At 38.7% G+C, this 19,265-nt stretch overlaps 1 protein-coding gene across 1 annotated transcript; it reads left to right on the forward strand.

Annotated features, from left to right (window-relative positions):
• Window positions 1-5,000: 5,000 nt before the first annotated feature.
• Window positions 5,001-9,769, forward strand: LOC128616353 (interferon-induced very large GTPase 1-like). The gene has a single exon (XM_053638959.1). The coding sequence runs from the start codon at window positions 5,007-5,009 to the stop codon at window positions 9,705-9,707; it is 4,701 nt and encodes a 1,566-aa protein (XP_053494934.1). The 5' UTR covers window positions 5,001-5,006; the 3' UTR covers window positions 9,708-9,769.
• The last annotated feature ends 9,496 nt before the right edge of the window (window positions 9,770-19,265 follow it).

The raw sequence follows: 19,265 nt of genomic DNA on the forward strand, positions 1-19,265 counted from the left end.
TTGGATGGGGATCGATGCACAGCCATTTTCAGATCTCTCCAGAGATGTTCAATCGTGTTCAAGTCTGGGCTCTGGCTGGGCCACTCAAGGACATTCACAAAGTTGTCCTGTAACCACTCCTTCATTATCTTGGCTGTGTGCCTAGGGTCGTTGCCCTGTTGGAAGATAAACCTTCACCTGTCTCTGTACATTGCTGCATTCATCTTTCCCTTGATCCTGACTAGTCTCCCACTTCCTGCTGCTGAAAAACATCCCCGTAGCATGATGCTTCCACCACCATGCTTCACTGTAGGGATGGTATTTGCCAGGTGATGACTGGTGCCTGGTTTCCTCCAGATATGACGCTTGCCATTCACGCCAAAGAGTTCAATCTTTGTTCAAACTTTGGTCTGAGAGTCCTTCAGGTGCCTTTTGGCAAACTCCAGGTGGGTTGTCATGTGCCTTTTACTGAGGAGTGGCTTCCGTCTTGCCACTCTACCATACAGGCCTGATTGGTGGAGTGCTGCAGAGATGGTTGTTCTTCTGGAAGGTTCTTCTCTCTCCACAGAGACACGCTGGAGCTCTGTCAGAGTGACCATCGGGTTTTTGGTCACTGATATATGCTGGGCCCTGGCTACAAGGACAAGCCAGGGCCCAGTGTGCCAGTAGCTTTTTCAATTCCTGTGTTGATAGGTAAGAGATATAGAACAGTGAATCTGCTGAGAAAGAGAAAACGCTTTGCAGATTCTGAAAATCTAGCATTAATTCCTCGTCAGCCACAGCCTGATGCAAAAAATGGGACAGATGGGACAGTTTTTAACACACTAAATTTAGCCTTATTAAATATTAGGTCTCTGGCAGGAAAAACATTTTTAATTAATAATTTTATAATCAAGCACAATCTTAATTTCATGTTTTTAATTGAAACCTGGTTAGACCAAGATACCAGTGCAGCTGTTCTTATTGAGTCTTTCCCTCCAAACTTCAGTTTTATAAGTGAAAATAGGGTACACAAGAAAGGAGGTTGGAGTTGCCATTTTGTTTAATGACTCTCTACAATGTAAGAAGATGTCTTATGGAAATTGATTCTTTTCAATATGTGGCTCTTCAATTGAATTGCTCTTCTCAATCTATATTTCTAAATGTTCACAGGCCACCTAAATACTGTGCAGCCTTTTTTGATGACTTTGCTGAGCTAATGGTTATCATTTGTATTGACTTTGACTGTGTAGTTATAGTTGGTGATTTTAACATCCATGTTGACAACCCCCAGGACAGAGAGACTAAAGAACTATGTGGTGTTCTTGATAACTATGGACTGACAGCATGTGACTGAGCCCACGCACAATAAGGGGCATACTCTGGATTTAATCATCTCCAAGGGTCTGAACATCTCAAAGGTTGTGGTAACTGATGTTGCTCTCTCTGATCATTCCTGTGTTTTCTTTGAGAGCGCCATCTCCGTGCATACTAAAGTTCAAACAGAGATAATCAAAAAACGACAAATCACTGAGAACACCAGTGAAATATTTCTCTTCCACACCTGCCCTCTCATGGGTCTCAGTAAATGAGCTTGTAGATCATTTCAATTCTAAAATGACAAATGTTTTTGACACCATTGCACCCATTAAGATGAAGGTGTTCTCTGGTAAGAAAAGACCTCCATGAAGAAATGCCACTCCGGTAATAACCGGAAAGAGAGTGTGTCAGAAAGCTGAACACAGGTGGTAAAAAACAAATCTCCAGATTCACCATGACCTCTATAAAATGAGACTTCACATTTATAATTTATAACTGAGAAATGCAAGACGGTCCTTCTTCTCTAACATCATCTCCAAAAACAATAACAATGCACGCACCTTGTTTGCTACTACTGACAGGCTAACCAACCCTCCTGTGTCAGTAGCCTCTGACTTTTTATCCACCAGGGCCTGCAATGACTTTGCCTTTTTCTTTACTGAGAAAATTTTAAAAATTATATAAGCAATCACTGTTTCCATGTCAGGTATAGGATATGTGCTGCCTCTGTGTCCATCTACAAACAACTCAATTATCATGACACAATTTCATCCTATCACTCATGAAAACTTGGGGGATATTATACAACACCTGAAATCCTCCTCTTGCTGCCTTGATATTCTGCCAACAGGCTTTTTCAAAAAGGTTTCTAATTGCATGGCCTCAGAACTCTTAGAAATTGTCAACACATCTCTTCTCTCAGGTTTCTTCCCACAGGCCCTGAAAACTGCTGTCATCAAGCCACTCTTAAAAAAATAATAATCTAGACAGGTCACTAATGAGTAATTATAGACCCATATCAAACCTCCCGTTGTTAAGTAAAATTATTGAAAAAGCTGTTTTTCAGCAGCTGAACAATTTTAATTGAACAAATTAATGAGTGGATGTGCCAAAATTTTCTCCAATTAAACAAAGAGAAAACTGAAGTTATTGTTTTTGGAGCTAAGAAGAAGCGATTAGAGGTCAGCACTCAGCTTCAGTCTGTAATGTTAAAGACCAGAGACCAAATCAGAAATCTTGGTGTAGTCATGGACTCGGACTTGACTTTCAAAGGCCATATTAAGACAGTTACAAAGTCAGCCTACTGACACCTTAAAAATATTCGAAGGGTTAGAGGACTAATGTCTCAGCAAGACTTAGAAAAACTTGTCCATGCATTTGTCTTCAGTCGACTCGACTACTGTAAGAGTGTCTTTCGGGTCTCAATAAGAAATCTATTAGACAGTTGCAGTTGATTCAGAATGCTGCTGCTCGGGTCCTCACTAAGACTAAAAAGGTAGATCATATAACTCCAGTCCTGAGGTCATTGCACTGGCTTCCTGTCTGTAAAAGAATTGATTTTAAAATACTGCTGTTGGTTTATAAAGCACTGAATGGTTTGGGTCCAATATATATTTCTGATCTACTAGTACATTATGAACTATCCAGACCTCTGAGGTCGTCTTGAACAGGTCTTCTTTCTGTTCCCAGAGTCAAAACTAAACGTGGAGAAGCAGTATTTAGTTTTTATGCTCCACATATCTGGAACAAACTTCCAGAAAACTGCAGATCTGCCAAAACTCTCAGTTCTTTTAAATCAAGACTGAAGACTTTTCTTTTTGCTGCTGCTTTTAATTAAATCAAGGCATTTTAATTAATATCTTATGCTGCACTGTAACCTTTTTAATCTATTTTAACCTGTTTTTATTTTTATTTTTTTATTACTTTTTTATTTATTTTTATATATTTTTTATGAACTCTTTTTACTGTATTTTCTTTTTAAATGTTGCTTTGTGTTGCTTTTATGTTTTATGTAAAGCACTTTGAATTACCCTGTTGTTGAAAATGTGCTATACAAATAAATTTGCCTTGCCTTGCTTTACCTTACCTCCCTGAATAAGGCCCTTCTCCCCCGATCGCTCAGTTTGGCTGGGCTGCCAGCTCTAGGAAGAGTCCTGGTGGTTCCAAACTTCTTCCATTTCCGGATTATGGAGGCCACTGTGCTCATTGGGACCTTCAATGCTTCAGAAATGTTTCTGTACCCTTCCCCAGATCTGTGCCCCGATACAATCCTGTCTTGGAGGTCTATAGACAGTTCCTTGGACTTCATGGCTTGGTTTGTGCTCTGACATGTATTGTTAACTGTGGGACCTTATATAGACAGGTGTGTGCCTTTCCAAATCATGTCCAATCAACTGAATTTACCACAGGTGGACTCCAATCGAGTTGTAGAAACATCTCAAGGATGATCAGTGGAAACAGGATGCACCTGTGCTCAATTTTGAGTGTCATGGCAAAGGCTGTGAATACTTATGTACATGTGCTTTTTTTGTTTTTTATTTTTAATAAATTTGCAAAGATTTCAAACAAACTTCTTTCACGTTGTCATTATGGGGTATTGTTTGTAGAGTTTTGAGGAAAATAATGAATTTAATCCATTTTGGAATAAGGCTGTAAAATAACAAAATGTGGAAAAAGTGAAGCGCTGTGAATACTTTCCAGATGCACTGTAAACTACATTTGATTAATTTTATTTAATTTTTTGAAGCTAATTGGGAATTAGCATAGCACCAAATGGAATGAGGGGCACATGGTGGCTTAGTGGTTAGCATGTTCACCTCACACCTCCAGAGTTTGCATGTTCTCCATCGGGTACACCGGTTTCCTCCCCCAGTCTAAAGACATGCATGGTAGGCTGATTGGCATGTCCAAAGTATCCATAGCGTATGAATGGGTGTGTGTATGTATATGTGATTGTGTGTGTGTGTGTGCCCCGTCTTGTGCCCTATGCACCCTGAGCTAGGCTCCAGGTTCCCAGTGACCCTGCAGGATAAGCGGTATAGAAAATGGATGGATGGATGGAAACAAAATGAGTGTTCAAACAGGCTTTAACTCTGTAAATAGGCAATTTGGAACTTCCTGTTGGTGATATGGAGTTTCCTTCCATTTTGATCAAGGATGATCAATAAAAGGCTTATCTGAAGTTTTTATACTCAGAATAAAGTAACACATTTCAATAAAATCTCTAAAAAAGCATGATTTGAAGAGTCTCCTGAAATAACTGTAATGCGTCCTACAACAACAGTAAAAGAAACTTAAAATTTAATAAATTATTTGAAAAAATTTCAATTAAATATTTCTCCCCCAAAAAAATCGTAGGTTAGAAACTGAAACAAACTGATTAGATATTGGTTACTTTTTTTCTCTCTTTATCTGATTTAAAATTTACAGGATAAGTGGAAAAGATAATATGTTGTTAATCTTTGTGATGTGAATATATTTGATACACATTGTAGGTGGATATCAGCTCATTGTTACTGGTTATGGTGTTTGTTTTATATTTAATATATTCTATAGACAGCTCTGTCACAAATGCATATTTATTGTTGTTTAAAGTAATAGATGCAATGTTTCCAGTTTCATATAACAGTTATTTTATAACCACAAAATTACATTTTATTTTACAGAAAACAAGGACCAAGCATGAATTAGAAGAAGGGTCCGTTTCTGAAGAAAAGAAGAAGCTTAAAATGACAAAACCAGAGGAACTGTTTATTAGAATTAATCTTAATGAAATGCAGAAACAAAAAAAGAAAATGTCAGATGTTCTTCAAATAACTTCACATTCATTTCACTGGAAGGAATCTTGTACAGAGAAAGAATTAGTGGGCACCTTTCTACAAAGGATGCTAATGATGGACTACAGAGCAAGATACATTACCACTGAAGAAGACTCCAACAATTCAGAACACACTGACTTCAACACAGGAGATGGAGATGATGATGATGATGATGATGGTTTTGCTGATTTCTTATCGAAGAAGACAGCAGGTTTTGATAGTGAAAGCCATAAATCTCCTGTTCACCCCATGGATGTTCAGATGGCAGTGTTTCACTGCTCAGATCATTTCCTAAAGCAGCTAATAGTGAATAAACTGGCTCATTGTCAGTATGCTCTGCCTCTGCTGGTGCCCAATCCCTTCACCAGCAAGATCGAGTTTCCTCTCTGGACCTTTCGCCAAATCAGAAAGAGCTGGAAGATCAATAACTCCTCTGGTAAGCTGATCAGTAAAACCCAGGCTATGTATGAAGCAGGAACTCCAATGGTGGCTTTCTTCAGGTTCGGCTCTGCATCTTCATCCAAATCTCAGCTGATGAACAGCTTGATCAATGAGAAGCATCACACATTCTTCCACAGACACTGTCCAGGCAGCAGCAAGAACCGGTTACTGCTGGATGGAGTGGTGGAGATTGCTTGGTACTGCCCATCTGGGAAGGAAACTGATTATTTCCCTGACTGTGTTGCATTCTGTAATCTCCATGGTGATGCGGTCACTCATAAAGAACAACTGGATATCCTGACTAAAATGTCCTCAGTGAATGTTGTACTTTTATCTGATTCTGAAAAAGCAACATATAAGGGGCTACTACAGAACCTCTTCAGAGACACCAAGCCACTGATTTTTCTATTTTCTGAGGATGAATCGGGTGTCACAAGGTCTAAGAATGGAAAATACAGAATTGGCCTTAAAGACAGAAATCAGTCAGATGTAACCAAGAATCTCAGAACGACTATCAAAGAGTGTCTTTTAAAGTCACCATCAATCTTCAGAATTGAAGATTTGAACATAACTGAGGTGATTAGAAAAGATGAAGATGACCCTGAATGCAAGAGAGGGAAAGAAGCTGCAGAGATAATCATGAGCCAGTTGGAGGGAAATGAATTGTCCAAAATAAAGGTGAAGCATCTGCCCTGTCAGGGGAAGTTATGGCATGACTGGTGTGAGAAGAACAAAGACCTGTGTCGACTTCAAGGTAACAACTTAGAAATGCAAAAGATTGAGAAACAAAAAATAATGATGCGAATCCGTGAAGAGCAGCATAAATACAGACTCTCTGGTCTTATGGAACAATTCATTTCCTCACTGAATTGTCTACAAGAAAATGAAAAATTATTCTTTGTAAAGTGGGCTGGGATTCTCCTGGACAAAAAAACCTCAGATGATCTTTCAGATCTATATCACAAATACAATGAAAAGTGGACATCAGTTTTAGATCTTAAGAAGAAACATGATAAATCAGATAAAATGAAGCAGGAGCAAAAAGAACTTGAGGAGCTTTCAGAAAAACTGAATGCAGCAACCTTTGGTTTGGAACACATCTTCAGAGAGATGGGTCAGATATACGAGTCTTTTATTTCTGTACAAACATTCAAGAAAGGATCTGAAGAAGAAAACATGTCCTCTCTCCCCAAGCTTGTAGCAGAACTCATGAAATCTGGTCACCCACTGGAGCTGATGGATGGAGATGCTGCTCATGTTCCTCTGATCTGGGTTTCAGCAGTTCTAGATGAACTTGTGAAGATACTGGGAGACCAGAGGGTGTTTGTGCTGTCAGTTTTGGGGATTCAGAGCTCTGGAAAATCCACCATGCTGAATGCCATGTTTGGACTCCAGTTTGCTGTCAGTGCTGGAAGATGCACCAGAGGAGCCTTCATGCAGCTGGTCAGAGTGTCAGAGGAGATGAAGAATGAGCTGAAGTTTGACTACATTCTTATTGTAGATACTGAAGGACTTCAAGCGCTTGAGCTCGCAGGAAAATCCACTCAACATCATGACACTGAACTTGCCACATTTGTTGTTGGTCTTGGAAACTTGACCTTGATCAATATCTTTGGAGAGAACCCTGCTGAGATGCAGGACATCCTTCAGATTGTTGTTCAGACCTTCCTGAGGATGAAGAAGGTCAGACTGAATCCCAGCTGTTTGTTTATCCATCAGAATGTCAGTGACATCACAGCTGGAGAGAAAAACATGCAGGGAAGGAGACATTTACAGGAAAAACTGGATGAAATGACAAAATTAGCTGCAAAAGAAGAAGACCGTGAAGCTGAGTGTTTCAGTGATGTTATTAAATTCAATGTACAAGATGATGTGTATTATTTTGCACAGCTCTGGGAGGGCAGCCCACCAATGGCACCACCAAATTCATGCTACAGCAGAAATGTTCAGGATCTAAAGAACACCATTTTCGAAAAAGCAAGCAATTGTACTGGTTTGACTCTCTCACAGTTTAAATCACGCATTAGTGATCTTTGGGATGCGTTACTCAACGAGAACTTTGTGTTCAGCTTCAATAACACACTGGAGATAGCAGTGTACAGAAAACTGGAGAATCAGTTTGGAAAATGGACCTGGACCCTCAGAAGTGCCATGTTTAATACTGAAGAAAAACTTCACAACAGAATTGAAAACGAAAAACTGGAAAAAATTGAAGATAAAGATGTTTATTCTTCCACGAAAAAGACCAAAGAGGAAGTGGACAATTCAGTGAAAAGTTACTTCGAAGAAGACAAAGACATTTTAATTCAGTGGAGAGTGAGATATGAAAAGAAAATCACACAGCTTTATGAAGACCTTGTCCAAGACACAAAACAAAATGTGAATGAAGTTATACAACAGCTACAGGCACGGGAGACTTTTGAACATGAAAGGACCCAGTACAATGCAAATCTGTTCAATCTGAGCAAAGCCCTTGCTCTGAAACTCAAAACCACAACAACTAATGAACAAGTTCTTAAAGATGAATTTGACAAAGTGTGGGAAAAATACATCACTGAACTGACACAAGACACACCTCCAGAGAGAACGTTTGATTTTTGGGAGGATGCTGTACAGATTCTGTCTGTGGGAATTGAACAAGCTTCTGTGCATGAGCGGAAATCTCAGCAAGACTACAGACAGATACACAAACTGGGAGATTATTCACATTACATTTCAGAAGTCAAAAGACAAAATGTTCTTCATTGCATTCCTGGCATGAATAAACCTTCTTCTGAAGACAGTGATTTAGTAAGAACTCTGATCATAAATGTGATCAGAGAAACCGAGGGATTAATGAACAAGATCTGCAACAAAATCAGAAGACTCGGGTACAAAGACAGCTACATACAGGAAATAACAGACCAGGTCAGGAAGAGAGTTGAACATCATCACAGTGGAAACCAGAGAATTATTTTAAAAAAGGAATTCATTCTGGATCTCTGTCTTCATGTGTGTGAAAGTGTTCGTCACAAATTTACTGAACATCATAAACAATTCAGGGATGCAAATGATCCAAGAGTTTATCTGTCCAAGCAGAAACCACAATATTACAGTGTCTTTAAAAACTACTGCAGAGGAGCAACAACAACAAAAGTGTTCGTTGAACTGATCTGCAGTAACCTGAGAGAATCCATCCTGCAAGCGGTTTACAATAAAACTGCTATTGATTTGGCAGATCAGATGAGATCAGACATGCCAGAGTTTAACGGTAACAGAACAAACCTTGAGAAACACATCCTGAAATGTCTGGCAGAGGAGGAGAACTTTGAGAAGTACAAAGTGTACATTTTTAATCCCCAAAATCACTTCCAACACTTCATTACAGAGAAGGTTAATAAGTACATTACTGAAAATAACACCACAGTTCTGAACCTTTTTAAAGGAAATCTAAAAAACAACGAGCGGAGAGTAACGAATGCTGTTCACATTGCAACTGAAGAGGTGAAGAACAGCTGTGGTGATGCAGACATGTGGTTGAGAAGTTTTACCCGTTCACTAAAAGATGAACTGAGCTTAAAAGAAATAACCTTCACTGATCACAAAGAAATTACAGACTTTGATTTTCTACAGCAGGTTATCAGTGAAGGTCTCACTGAAATTAATTCAGAGCTCCACAAAAGCTTTAACAGTGTAAAAGACATCGAAATGGTGAAGTTCAGGAAGAAACCACATGAGATTCTGATTGAACACCTCTGTCGATGCTGCTGGGGTGAGTGTCCATTCTGTAAAGCCATCTGTACCCACACATTGGAGGACCACGATGGAGATCACAGTGTCCCCTTCCACAGGATAATTGGTATCAATGGGTGGAATTACAAAGCAACAACAAACCTCTCCACTGATGTTTGCACAACACTTGTGCAAAGTAATAAATGTTTCCACCCCAGTCATGATACAGATAAGGCAGTACCTTACAAATCATACAGAAGAGCAGGAGGAGTATATGAGACCTGGAGCATCACCCCTGATAATTCACAGCTCGCATACTGGAAATGGTTTGTGTGCAGATTCCAGAAAGACCTGGAGAAGCACTATAAGAAAACATTTCAGGGTTATGGTGAGATCCCCAGTGAATGGAGAAAGTTCACTAAAGAACAAGCTATTAAGAGTTTGGATGAATATATCTGATCTGACACAACTCTGATAAACAGAACCTGGCAGGAACAGCAACTTAATCATGAACCAGTCATAAACAAAGAAGCTCGGCTTGTATTAGTGACAACAGAAATGATAAATAAATATCATTAGGAAACATTCATTAGATTATATTTAGAATAATCACTAATTATATATATATATATATATATATATATATATATATATATATATATATATATATATATATATATATATATATATATATAATCACACACACATACACACAGACATACACAGTTTACCTTTTCTCTTCCTTTTTCTGCTTTGTGAAAACCTTTAAAAATTGATCACATTATATCAGTGAGAATATTAATAATAGAATGTGTTTGATTATATGAATTTTTTTTTATTAAGGTGTTCTTGTTTACGGTTCAAGGCTGTAATAATAAACAACATTACAACATATTTTATGTCTCTATGCTTCAGAAAGACTTTCCAAAATCTTGATATTTGATTCTGAAGAACCTATAATGAGACAGAAAGAACCATATAGCTCAACTCAAGAACCCTATTAAATGAAAAATGGTTCTTGGGGGGTAAAAAAAAAAAAATTAAATCTAAAATACTTCAGATTTTTTTCATTTGTCTATGCCTGAACATTTTAAGTTTCTATGTAGAACCCTTACAGGAAGCTAAGAACTTTTAACTATAAAAAGAAGACTGTAGACTCATTTTGCTTTGTTTTATTTCTTTATTAGATTAAATACACCCATTTTATAAAACCATGAACAGATGCTTTTAACCAACAAGTGTCGCAGGACCCAGTCAAAGATCCAATCACAGAGCTGCGGAGCTGAGGGTTAAGTGTCACGCTCAAGAACACCTCAGTGAGAGTCCAGGGGTTTGAACTCTGTGATGAGTCTTTATTAGTTTTAATGAAGCTTTTCCTCAGGATGTTAAATAACCCAGACAGACTGTTTACATTTATGCTCTTTTTCTGTATCAACTTAGCCAGTGATGGACAGAGCACAGACACACAGGAGGTCGTTTCAGTGTCTCTCGTGGAGAAAATCTTTATTCACCAACGGGTTGTGAGAGGGTGTGCAGGTGTGGGGGTGTGAGGTGAAGTGTTTCGTCGCGGCGGGGTTGCCTAGGGCGTGCTGGGGGTTTCCCGCGTAACGGGGATCCCGTCTTGCCGTCAGGAGAAGCCAGGGGGCGGAGTCTTCGCTCGCGTCGGGATTGTCTGCAAAACACACAGCAACGGCTATCACACGTACCTTGAGCGCCTCCTCTCTCTTGAGAGTATCGCCCTTTTATACTCTCCCGTCACCTGCTGGATGGTGGAATTTTCCCGTGCCGTCCGCCTTTCAGCAGCCGTATATGTGTCGGCGGCCCTGCCCTGCCGCCATGCGCTCTCCGGGCTGTCCAAAACATTGGTGGTGCTGAAGCGGAGCTGTCGCTTCAGCACCACAGTGGCAGTCACGGGAGGAGCGATCTTGGTTTCTTGTGCGTCAACCGCGGGCCTGTCGCCACACAAGACAACATGTACAAATTAATCACATTATATCAGTGAGAAAATTAATCCTACACTGTGTTTGATTATATGATTTTTTTTTCCTATTTGGTTTGAGGGTCAAGATTGTGATAAAGGTGTGAAGAAAAGTAGAAGACCATGCCTCATTTTATTATTCTTGCATAGAAAAAATATTTTCTGTATAAAAGACGAGTCAAGGGAAAAAAAAAGAAGACGAGTAGAAGATAATGGAATGTGAGTAGAGGATAATAGAATGTGAGTAGCGGATAATAGAATACTAGTAGAGGATAATAGAATGTGAGTAGCGGATAATAGAATACTAGTAGAGGATAATAGAATGTGAGTATATGGGTGGAAGTGCTTGTCTTGTTATATATTACATGGTCTATGTTAAACGTTCCTTTGTGGGTGTTTGGATCCGCTTGTGCGAGGGTGAGAGGTCATTACTGTTTGTTTGTCTACTTTGGAGATGCAACTACAATTTCGTTGCCCTTGACAGTGACACTGAACCTTTAACCTTGAACCTATAATGTCATCACTTTCTCTTTGTGCAGTTAGAAAGGTCATCAGTAGATGGCAGTATTGTGTGTGTGTGTGTGCTGTTGCAGATTATATATTAAGTGTCATTTTCACATTAAGATTACATAACACAAGACACAGATCCGAAATGGCGTCAGGAGAAGGTAAGGATCCGGGTAGATCTTTTTTAAAAAATATATTTTAAATAAATAAATAAATACGTTCACAATAGGTCTAGGCTAAATGATAAACCATTTTCACTGTAAATAACATTGTTTCTGTCACGAATCGTGACGGAGCAGAGATAGGACGGATGCAAGTGCAGGATGAACAGTTGTTTATTTGAAAGAGAGACCGGCAGACAAATCCAAAACGTAATCCACAAACATGCAAGAGGTCAGGCGATTGGCAAACAGGCATACACGGGGCACGGCAGGAATCTAGGTTGTGGTCACGGAAAACAGGGTCGATAAACAAAACGAGAAACGAACTATGACGAGGGACTGGAAGCGGATAATCCAGCGCGAACTAACTCTAAACATGGACTGTGACTATGACTACGATACGATACAATACGATACGATACGATACGATACGATACGAACTAATCTAATTCTAAACATGGACCGTGACTATGACTACTAAACGAACTAAACTAACTCTAAGATAATCTTCCGCGTTGAGTGCTGGGAGGCGCGCGGTATATATGCGGACATGATCAGGGTCTAAACCGCTAGCAGCTGAGAGCAATACAGACCCACGTGAAATCCCAGCTAATGATGGAACAGGGAGGAGACATGACAGAAACATAAACAAAACACACGTGTCCCAATGTCATTACGGTCAACAACGGAAAAGCAGGTGCTCGCGCATTCGCGCTTAGAGCACGCTGCTTCAAGGGGGAATCATGACAGTTTCACTATTGATGTGTCACATTAACCTGAACTTATGACCATGGTCTCAAAATAATTAACACAGCCATCACATCAGATACTAAATATTTCCACAGCAATACATTTCACTAATAAAAACATTGCATTCTTTTATGATATGATTTTTAAAAGCAAATATTCAGCTATAAATCATTGATGAATTAGAACTTGCTGAATCTTGTGTTTTTTACATTACAGTAGGAAGTGTTCAGTATAGGCAGCTGCATCACCATGTCCTGCTCCTCCCTAAAGCACCAACTGAAATGGATCACTGTAATACTTCTCACTTTTCATCATATTTTTTCACACAGGATAACATTTGACATGAAGTAAATCTGAATGTGCTCACTCGAACAAACTGAAACCACATCTTTTCTTCTGTTCTTCTCAAAGGGTTCTTTATGCAATTTATGCCATTGGGCAGATGCCCAGTGAGCTACCACTATATTGCCCCTACTGCTTCATGCTTACAGCACTTCTTCTGGTCACATGATCATTTGTGGTCAAACTGCATTTCTGGATGTTAGGAAAGACAGTATTGTCTTGGATGATCCTCTGCTGGATTTTTCTGAAGTGGGTGTTGTTTTTTTTGTATGACTGTTTACAACTGCACTTTCTTCTTCCACTCCTCTGAACTCTTGTAACACCTGGAACCTGGTTCCTTTCCTCCTTCCCCCCCTCTTCTTCTTCTTTCTCTTCTCCACTGAACTCTTAGAACATGCCCTGTGTGCACTCTTTCCTTTCCCATCCTTCTTCATCTTTATCTTTTTTCTCCTCAGTCTTCTCATTCTAGTTTCTTTAATCATGTTTGGATCACGTGCTTTGACAGATAATACCTTTTATAGTCTGCAAAACACTGATTACTGATTAAACAATTAAGCTGATTGGTGTGCTCATTCCTTAACCAATTAATCTCAAATTGATGTGAATTGAATACATGTGTGAGAGAGGAATAGTTGGTATATACTGTAACCTGTAAGATCATTATACTGTATATACTGTAAGATCATTATCATCAATCTTATTTATTTTGACAGGTCAAAGATCAAAAAGGTCATCACCAACGTCATTGGACAGACGTAGTTAAAGATAGCTATTGTTGCACATTTGTTTCTATAGATTAATCATATTTATTTTGACAGGTCTAGGTCAAAAAGTTCATCACCAACGTCATTGGACAGACGGAGTTAAAAACTACCAGTTTATCAGTAGTAAACTTTAAATCCGGTTCCGGTGCATATGCACACACACACACACACACACACACACACACACACACACACACACAGAATATACCCCTGACTAATCAGCACAAAAGACACCTGTTTAAATATTTAGGCCATAGCTAATTGAATATTATCAGTAGTAAACTTTAAATCCGGTTCCCGTGCATTCCTGCACACACAAACACACAAGTACTTTCACATAGAATTTACTCATACATAGTATGGTCATGTGCATTACACACACACACACACACACACACACACACACACACACACCCCTGACCAATCAGAACAAAAGTAATTAAAATTGCTCCATCTGGTAGGTGTTGGTATAAACACCTTAAGTTTATAGAAGAAGAAGAAGAAGAAGAAGAAGAAGGACTCACCCACCCTCTAGGTTTAAAATACTCTGTGATTCAATATTGGGTAATGTCAAATGGATGTACAGACGGATTTTTTTTCCGATGCAGAGTCAACTCCAACATGCGTGATTGTTAAATCCTGACAAGTACTATGTGCACTTAAACACCTACAGATTGCTGAAAAAGCTGTTTAAACCGTGGTTCAAATACACGTTGGCAAGTGGTCTGAAATTGTGTGGGATCAAACACACTCCATCCCTGGAAATAATTCAAGGTGTCGCTGAAGCCATCGTGTGTGAATGGCGAGACAAGCCTCACATCAAAACCATGCTGAACAAGGTCAAAGAGAAAACCAAAGAAATTTTCAACAAGCAGGTGTACGAAGACGTGGACTGCTGGACTTTTCACTCATCTCTGGAACCCGCTGACCCGCCACATACGTGGGAAACTTCAAAACACGCCATGTCTATTCTGACTGCTAGAAAAGCCTGAAGCCAAACAAACAACAATGCTGAAGACATTCGTAAAACGTGTGTCCTTAACACATTTTTGTGTATCAAGTTTTATCTTACATGTATTGCTCAAAGGTTTGAATGTAAAACTAATCATGTGTCTAAACCTGTGTGTGATATAAATTGTTTAGAATGGAAAATGTTACTTTGATTTAATTTGTAATACCATACTCATGTGTTCTGAGATAAAATGTTTAATCTACACTTGCATTTTGTTACGGGGCAGAGGGATAGACAGGAAGTAAGTGCAGGAGCACTGTCTTTATTAATAAGTCAATTAAACAAACAAGCAAACACAGGAACGCGGTCTATATGGAGTTAGCAAGAAAACATGGGACTAGAGTCGAGGCAGGAAACAGGACATAAAAACAAAGACCGCTTAGCGTGCTAAACTTAGATGCTACACCGTTAAGGCTGATGCTTCTCACACAGGTATCTCAACTACAAATAATATCGCACGACGTGTGCATAGACCCGAGGGGTTTAAATACCCAACATAATTAATCTAAACCAAAGACACCTGCGTTAAATCAAGGACATCCTCAAACAGAAACTAGAACTCGGGCAGAAAGCGAATGAAAACAAAACAAAGTCATGTGACCAGTCTGGAGCCGTGCCACAGTGCCATCTGCTGGCCGTGGCGTAACACATTTGATCATTCTTGTCTTGACACTTGAAATGACTGAACGATTGATAAAGAATATATATTATATGCCATCAGAACCTGGTTCTTATGGTGGCGTTGAGAGTTTGCAAAGAGCTATTGTTGAGAAAATAGGTAAAAGAGCTAATGATACTGAAATAAAAAATTGGTTAGCAGAGCAGGATGCATACGGTCTACATAAACCAGTATCTACAAAGTTTAAAAGAAACAAGGTTTTTGTAAAGAACATCGATGAACAATGGCAAGCTGATTTAATCGATATGAGCAACCTGTCAGAGAGTAATGACAACATGAAATTTATGATCACGTGCATAGATATTTTATCCAATTATGCCTGGGTACGTGTGTTACGAAACAAGACCGGACTCGAGGTAACTAAAGCCTTTGAAAAGACTGAGCAGAGAGGCAATAGGCATCCTTCCATCTCTCACAAGAGAAAGCGGCTGTACATTTTCTAACATCATGGCTTTCTTACACAGTCTATCCTCAGAGTGTACCAAGACAGAATTGGATATTTTCACATTACCTTATACCCAAACGAGTATCAAAAAGTACACTTATGTCGAAATACCTCCACTTTCCGCTCTTACGGACAACGGGCCCCTGGAGTTCTACATAGCTGAAAACGGGGAGGATTACCTCGACTTGAACAAAACTTTTTTACATATGTCCTGTAAAATCATGTACCACGACGGTTTCAATATAGCTAACGATGCAAAGGTTAGGGTCGTTAACTATCCTGTAGCCTCACTTTTTTCACAAGTGTATGTCTTGCTCGGGGATCGTCTTATTTCTCAATCTAGCAGTACATACCCATACCCCACTACTTTTTAAAGTCTTCTCAACTATGGAAAAGATACCCTGGAAACACAATTTTGCACCGGGCTATTCTAGTCCTCGGCCCTTTACCTAAAACCATTATCTTTGGAATGGTAGACAACGATGCCTTCAGCAGGTCGTACAATAAAAACCCTTTTAATTTTAAACATTACGATGCAGAGTTTATCGCGTTCTATGTGGACAGTACTCAACATCCTGCAGAACCGTTTTAGCCTGTTTTTCAGTCCGGTAATGTGGGCCGTGAAATCCATTCTTTAATTTTAGCATCAGGAAAGCAGCTAAAAGATCAGGCTTTGTCAATAAACAGAGAAGAGTATCTGAACGGATATACTGTCCAAAGTTTTCCAATAAAGCAGACTTTGCTTGGAAGAAATCACGCCACGCTGTGCAGATCTCCAGCAATTCGAGGTCAAGTTGAATGTTGGCTTCCGAGTTGAATTCCTCTTGTTCTTCTATTGCATCACTCGTACCTATAAGTCACAGAACATGTGAAAGAGGTTTTTTTTTTTGGATTGTTTATTTTTGTGCTAGGTAAATAGAAGGTAAAATATGTCATCTCACCTCAAATATCTCCGTCTTAAGCATTGATAGTCACGACGCCCTCAACTTCTGAATATGACACAAACAAAGTTATAATTACGTATGAAAGACTTTACAGCATGAAACAGTCATGATTTTATGATATGACTTGCGTGTGGAGCTCAGATTCAAAAGGTCTTGAGCGTTTGTTTCAGGAATCTCATCAGAAATATTCACAAAGCTGTTGTCTAAAAACAGTAAAGCAAATAAAATATACTATTAGTAACGTAACAGACCCCCTTTTAGCTTGCTACACAGATCTAAGAGACAAATTCTAATTATCTACTAGAATCGTATTAGTTTGATGCAAACAAATACATATATACGTATGAAAGACTCTACAGCATGAAACATTCATAATTTTATGTTATGACTTACGAGTAGAGCTCACATTCAAAAGGCCTTGATCAAATGTCTCAGAAAATTCATTGTCAGAAATAATCATGACTCTGTTGTCTAAAAACAGTAAAGGAAATAAAACAAATGTTTAGTAACTTAACGGTTCGCTTTTAGCTCACTACACAGATCTAAGATACAAATTTTAATTACCTATACACTAGAATCAGATGACCTTAGCTTGGTCTTGCACTGTAATATAAGTGTATTGAAGAATAAATTTTAGATATTGCATCATTCCAGATTACATAACGATCAGATAAGAATGATGATTGTTGTACTCAGAAAGATTAGTTTTAGGTTTATATCATTATCAATATCAAATGGATAATTACATAAACATTCTATTTCAATTTATAATTAACTATTTTAATTGTTTAAAATACATCTTCTTACCTGCTTAGAAATCCATGGTGTCTGGAAGTTTTGAAGGATAGAGTCTGGAAATTCTTTCAACTCTTTGCTGATTGTCCAACTAACGGAGTGCTCGCTTTTATGTACAGGGTCATATGTGTATGTGAGTGTGTATGTATGTGTGTGTATGTATGCATCGGAACCGGATTTAAAGTTTACTACTGATATGCATCTTTAAGTCCGTCTGTCCAGATAATGATGTTGATGACCTTTTTGAACTAGGCTTGTCAAAATCAATCATTAATCTATAGCTAAGAACAATAATTATCTTTAATTTCGTCTGTCCAGATGGTTGATGACCTTTTTGACCTAGGCCTGACTCATGAGTGTTAGCCTAAACAGGGGATATTTGTGGGAATGCAATTTCCTTTTAAATAATGAGAAAAAAAATGTCAGTAGCACAGCTCCCAATATTGAATCTTTTCATGCTCTAAAATTTTTTCTAATCTTCCCAAAAAGAGTAGCTTTTTTTCGGGGCATTAGGACAAGCATCAGCCATGTTGTCAGATAATACACAATGTTCGAAGTACAGAGTATTTTAAACCCAGAGGGTGGGTGAGTCCTTCTTCTTCTTCTTCTTCTTCTTCTTCTGTAAACTTATGGTGTTTATACCGACACCTACCGGATGGAACAATTTTAATTTCATTTGTTCTGATTGGTCAGGGGTATGTGTGTGTGTGTGTGTGCATGCGTGTGTGTGCGTGGAATGCATACGGCCATACTATGTATGAATACATTCTATGTGAAAGAACTTGTCTGTTTGTGTGTGCGGGAATGCACCGGAATCGGATTTAAAGTTTACTACTGATAATATTCAATTAGCTATGGCCTAAATATTTAAACAGGTGTCTTTTGTTCTGATTAGTCAGGGGTATCTTCTGTGTGTGTGTATGCACCGAAACCGGATGTAAAGTTTACTACTGATAAACTGGTAGTCTTTAAATTCGTCTGTCCAATGACGTTGGTGATGACCTTTTTGACCTAGACCTGTCAAAATAGATAATTAATCTATAGCTAAGTATATGGAACAATAGATATCATATATATTTTATTGAAAGGTTTTGCATGTAGAGTCGAACACACATTCATACATACTCACTAAAAAAATCAATAGCTAAAAATAAATGAATGAATGAATGAATGAATGAATGAATAAATAAATAAATAAATAAATAAATAAAAATTCTAATAAATGAATAAACTAAATAAAATTTTAATAAATAAAACGGGGGGGGGGGGGGGGGGGGGGTTCCCTCAATCAGAAGACAAAGATGGCAGAGACTTGAAGAAGGTTAAGAAAGGCTGCCACTTACTGTGAAACCTATCAGAGTTGGCACCCAGAGAGTACCCAATCTTTTCCAATTTTAGAAAAGACATTACATCCCTGAGCCACTGAGTGCTGGAGGGAGGCTTTATGGATTTCTAGTGGAAAAGAAGGTGCCGTCTTGCTAACAAGGAAGTGAACGCCAAGAGATCTAATTGGTTTGAGTTGTACCTGTTATAATCCTCCAGATACCCAAATATGGCAATATGGGGAGAGGGTTTAACAGTAATAGACAGTATTTTTGAGATGCTATCAAAATACTTCTGCCAAAAGGAAAATAATGATG

Source organism: Ictalurus furcatus, chromosome 12, assembly GCF_023375685.1.
Source record: "Ictalurus furcatus strain D&B chromosome 12, Billie_1.0, whole genome shotgun sequence".
NCBI classification, from domain to species: domain Eukaryota; kingdom Metazoa; phylum Chordata; class Actinopteri; order Siluriformes; family Ictaluridae; genus Ictalurus; species Ictalurus furcatus.

Bases quoted from the DNA above. Each gene is read 5' to 3' on its own strand.
- LOC128616353 (XM_053638959.1), top strand. From the start codon at position 5,007: ATGACAAAACCAGAGGAACTGTTTATTAGAATTAATCTTAATGAAATG.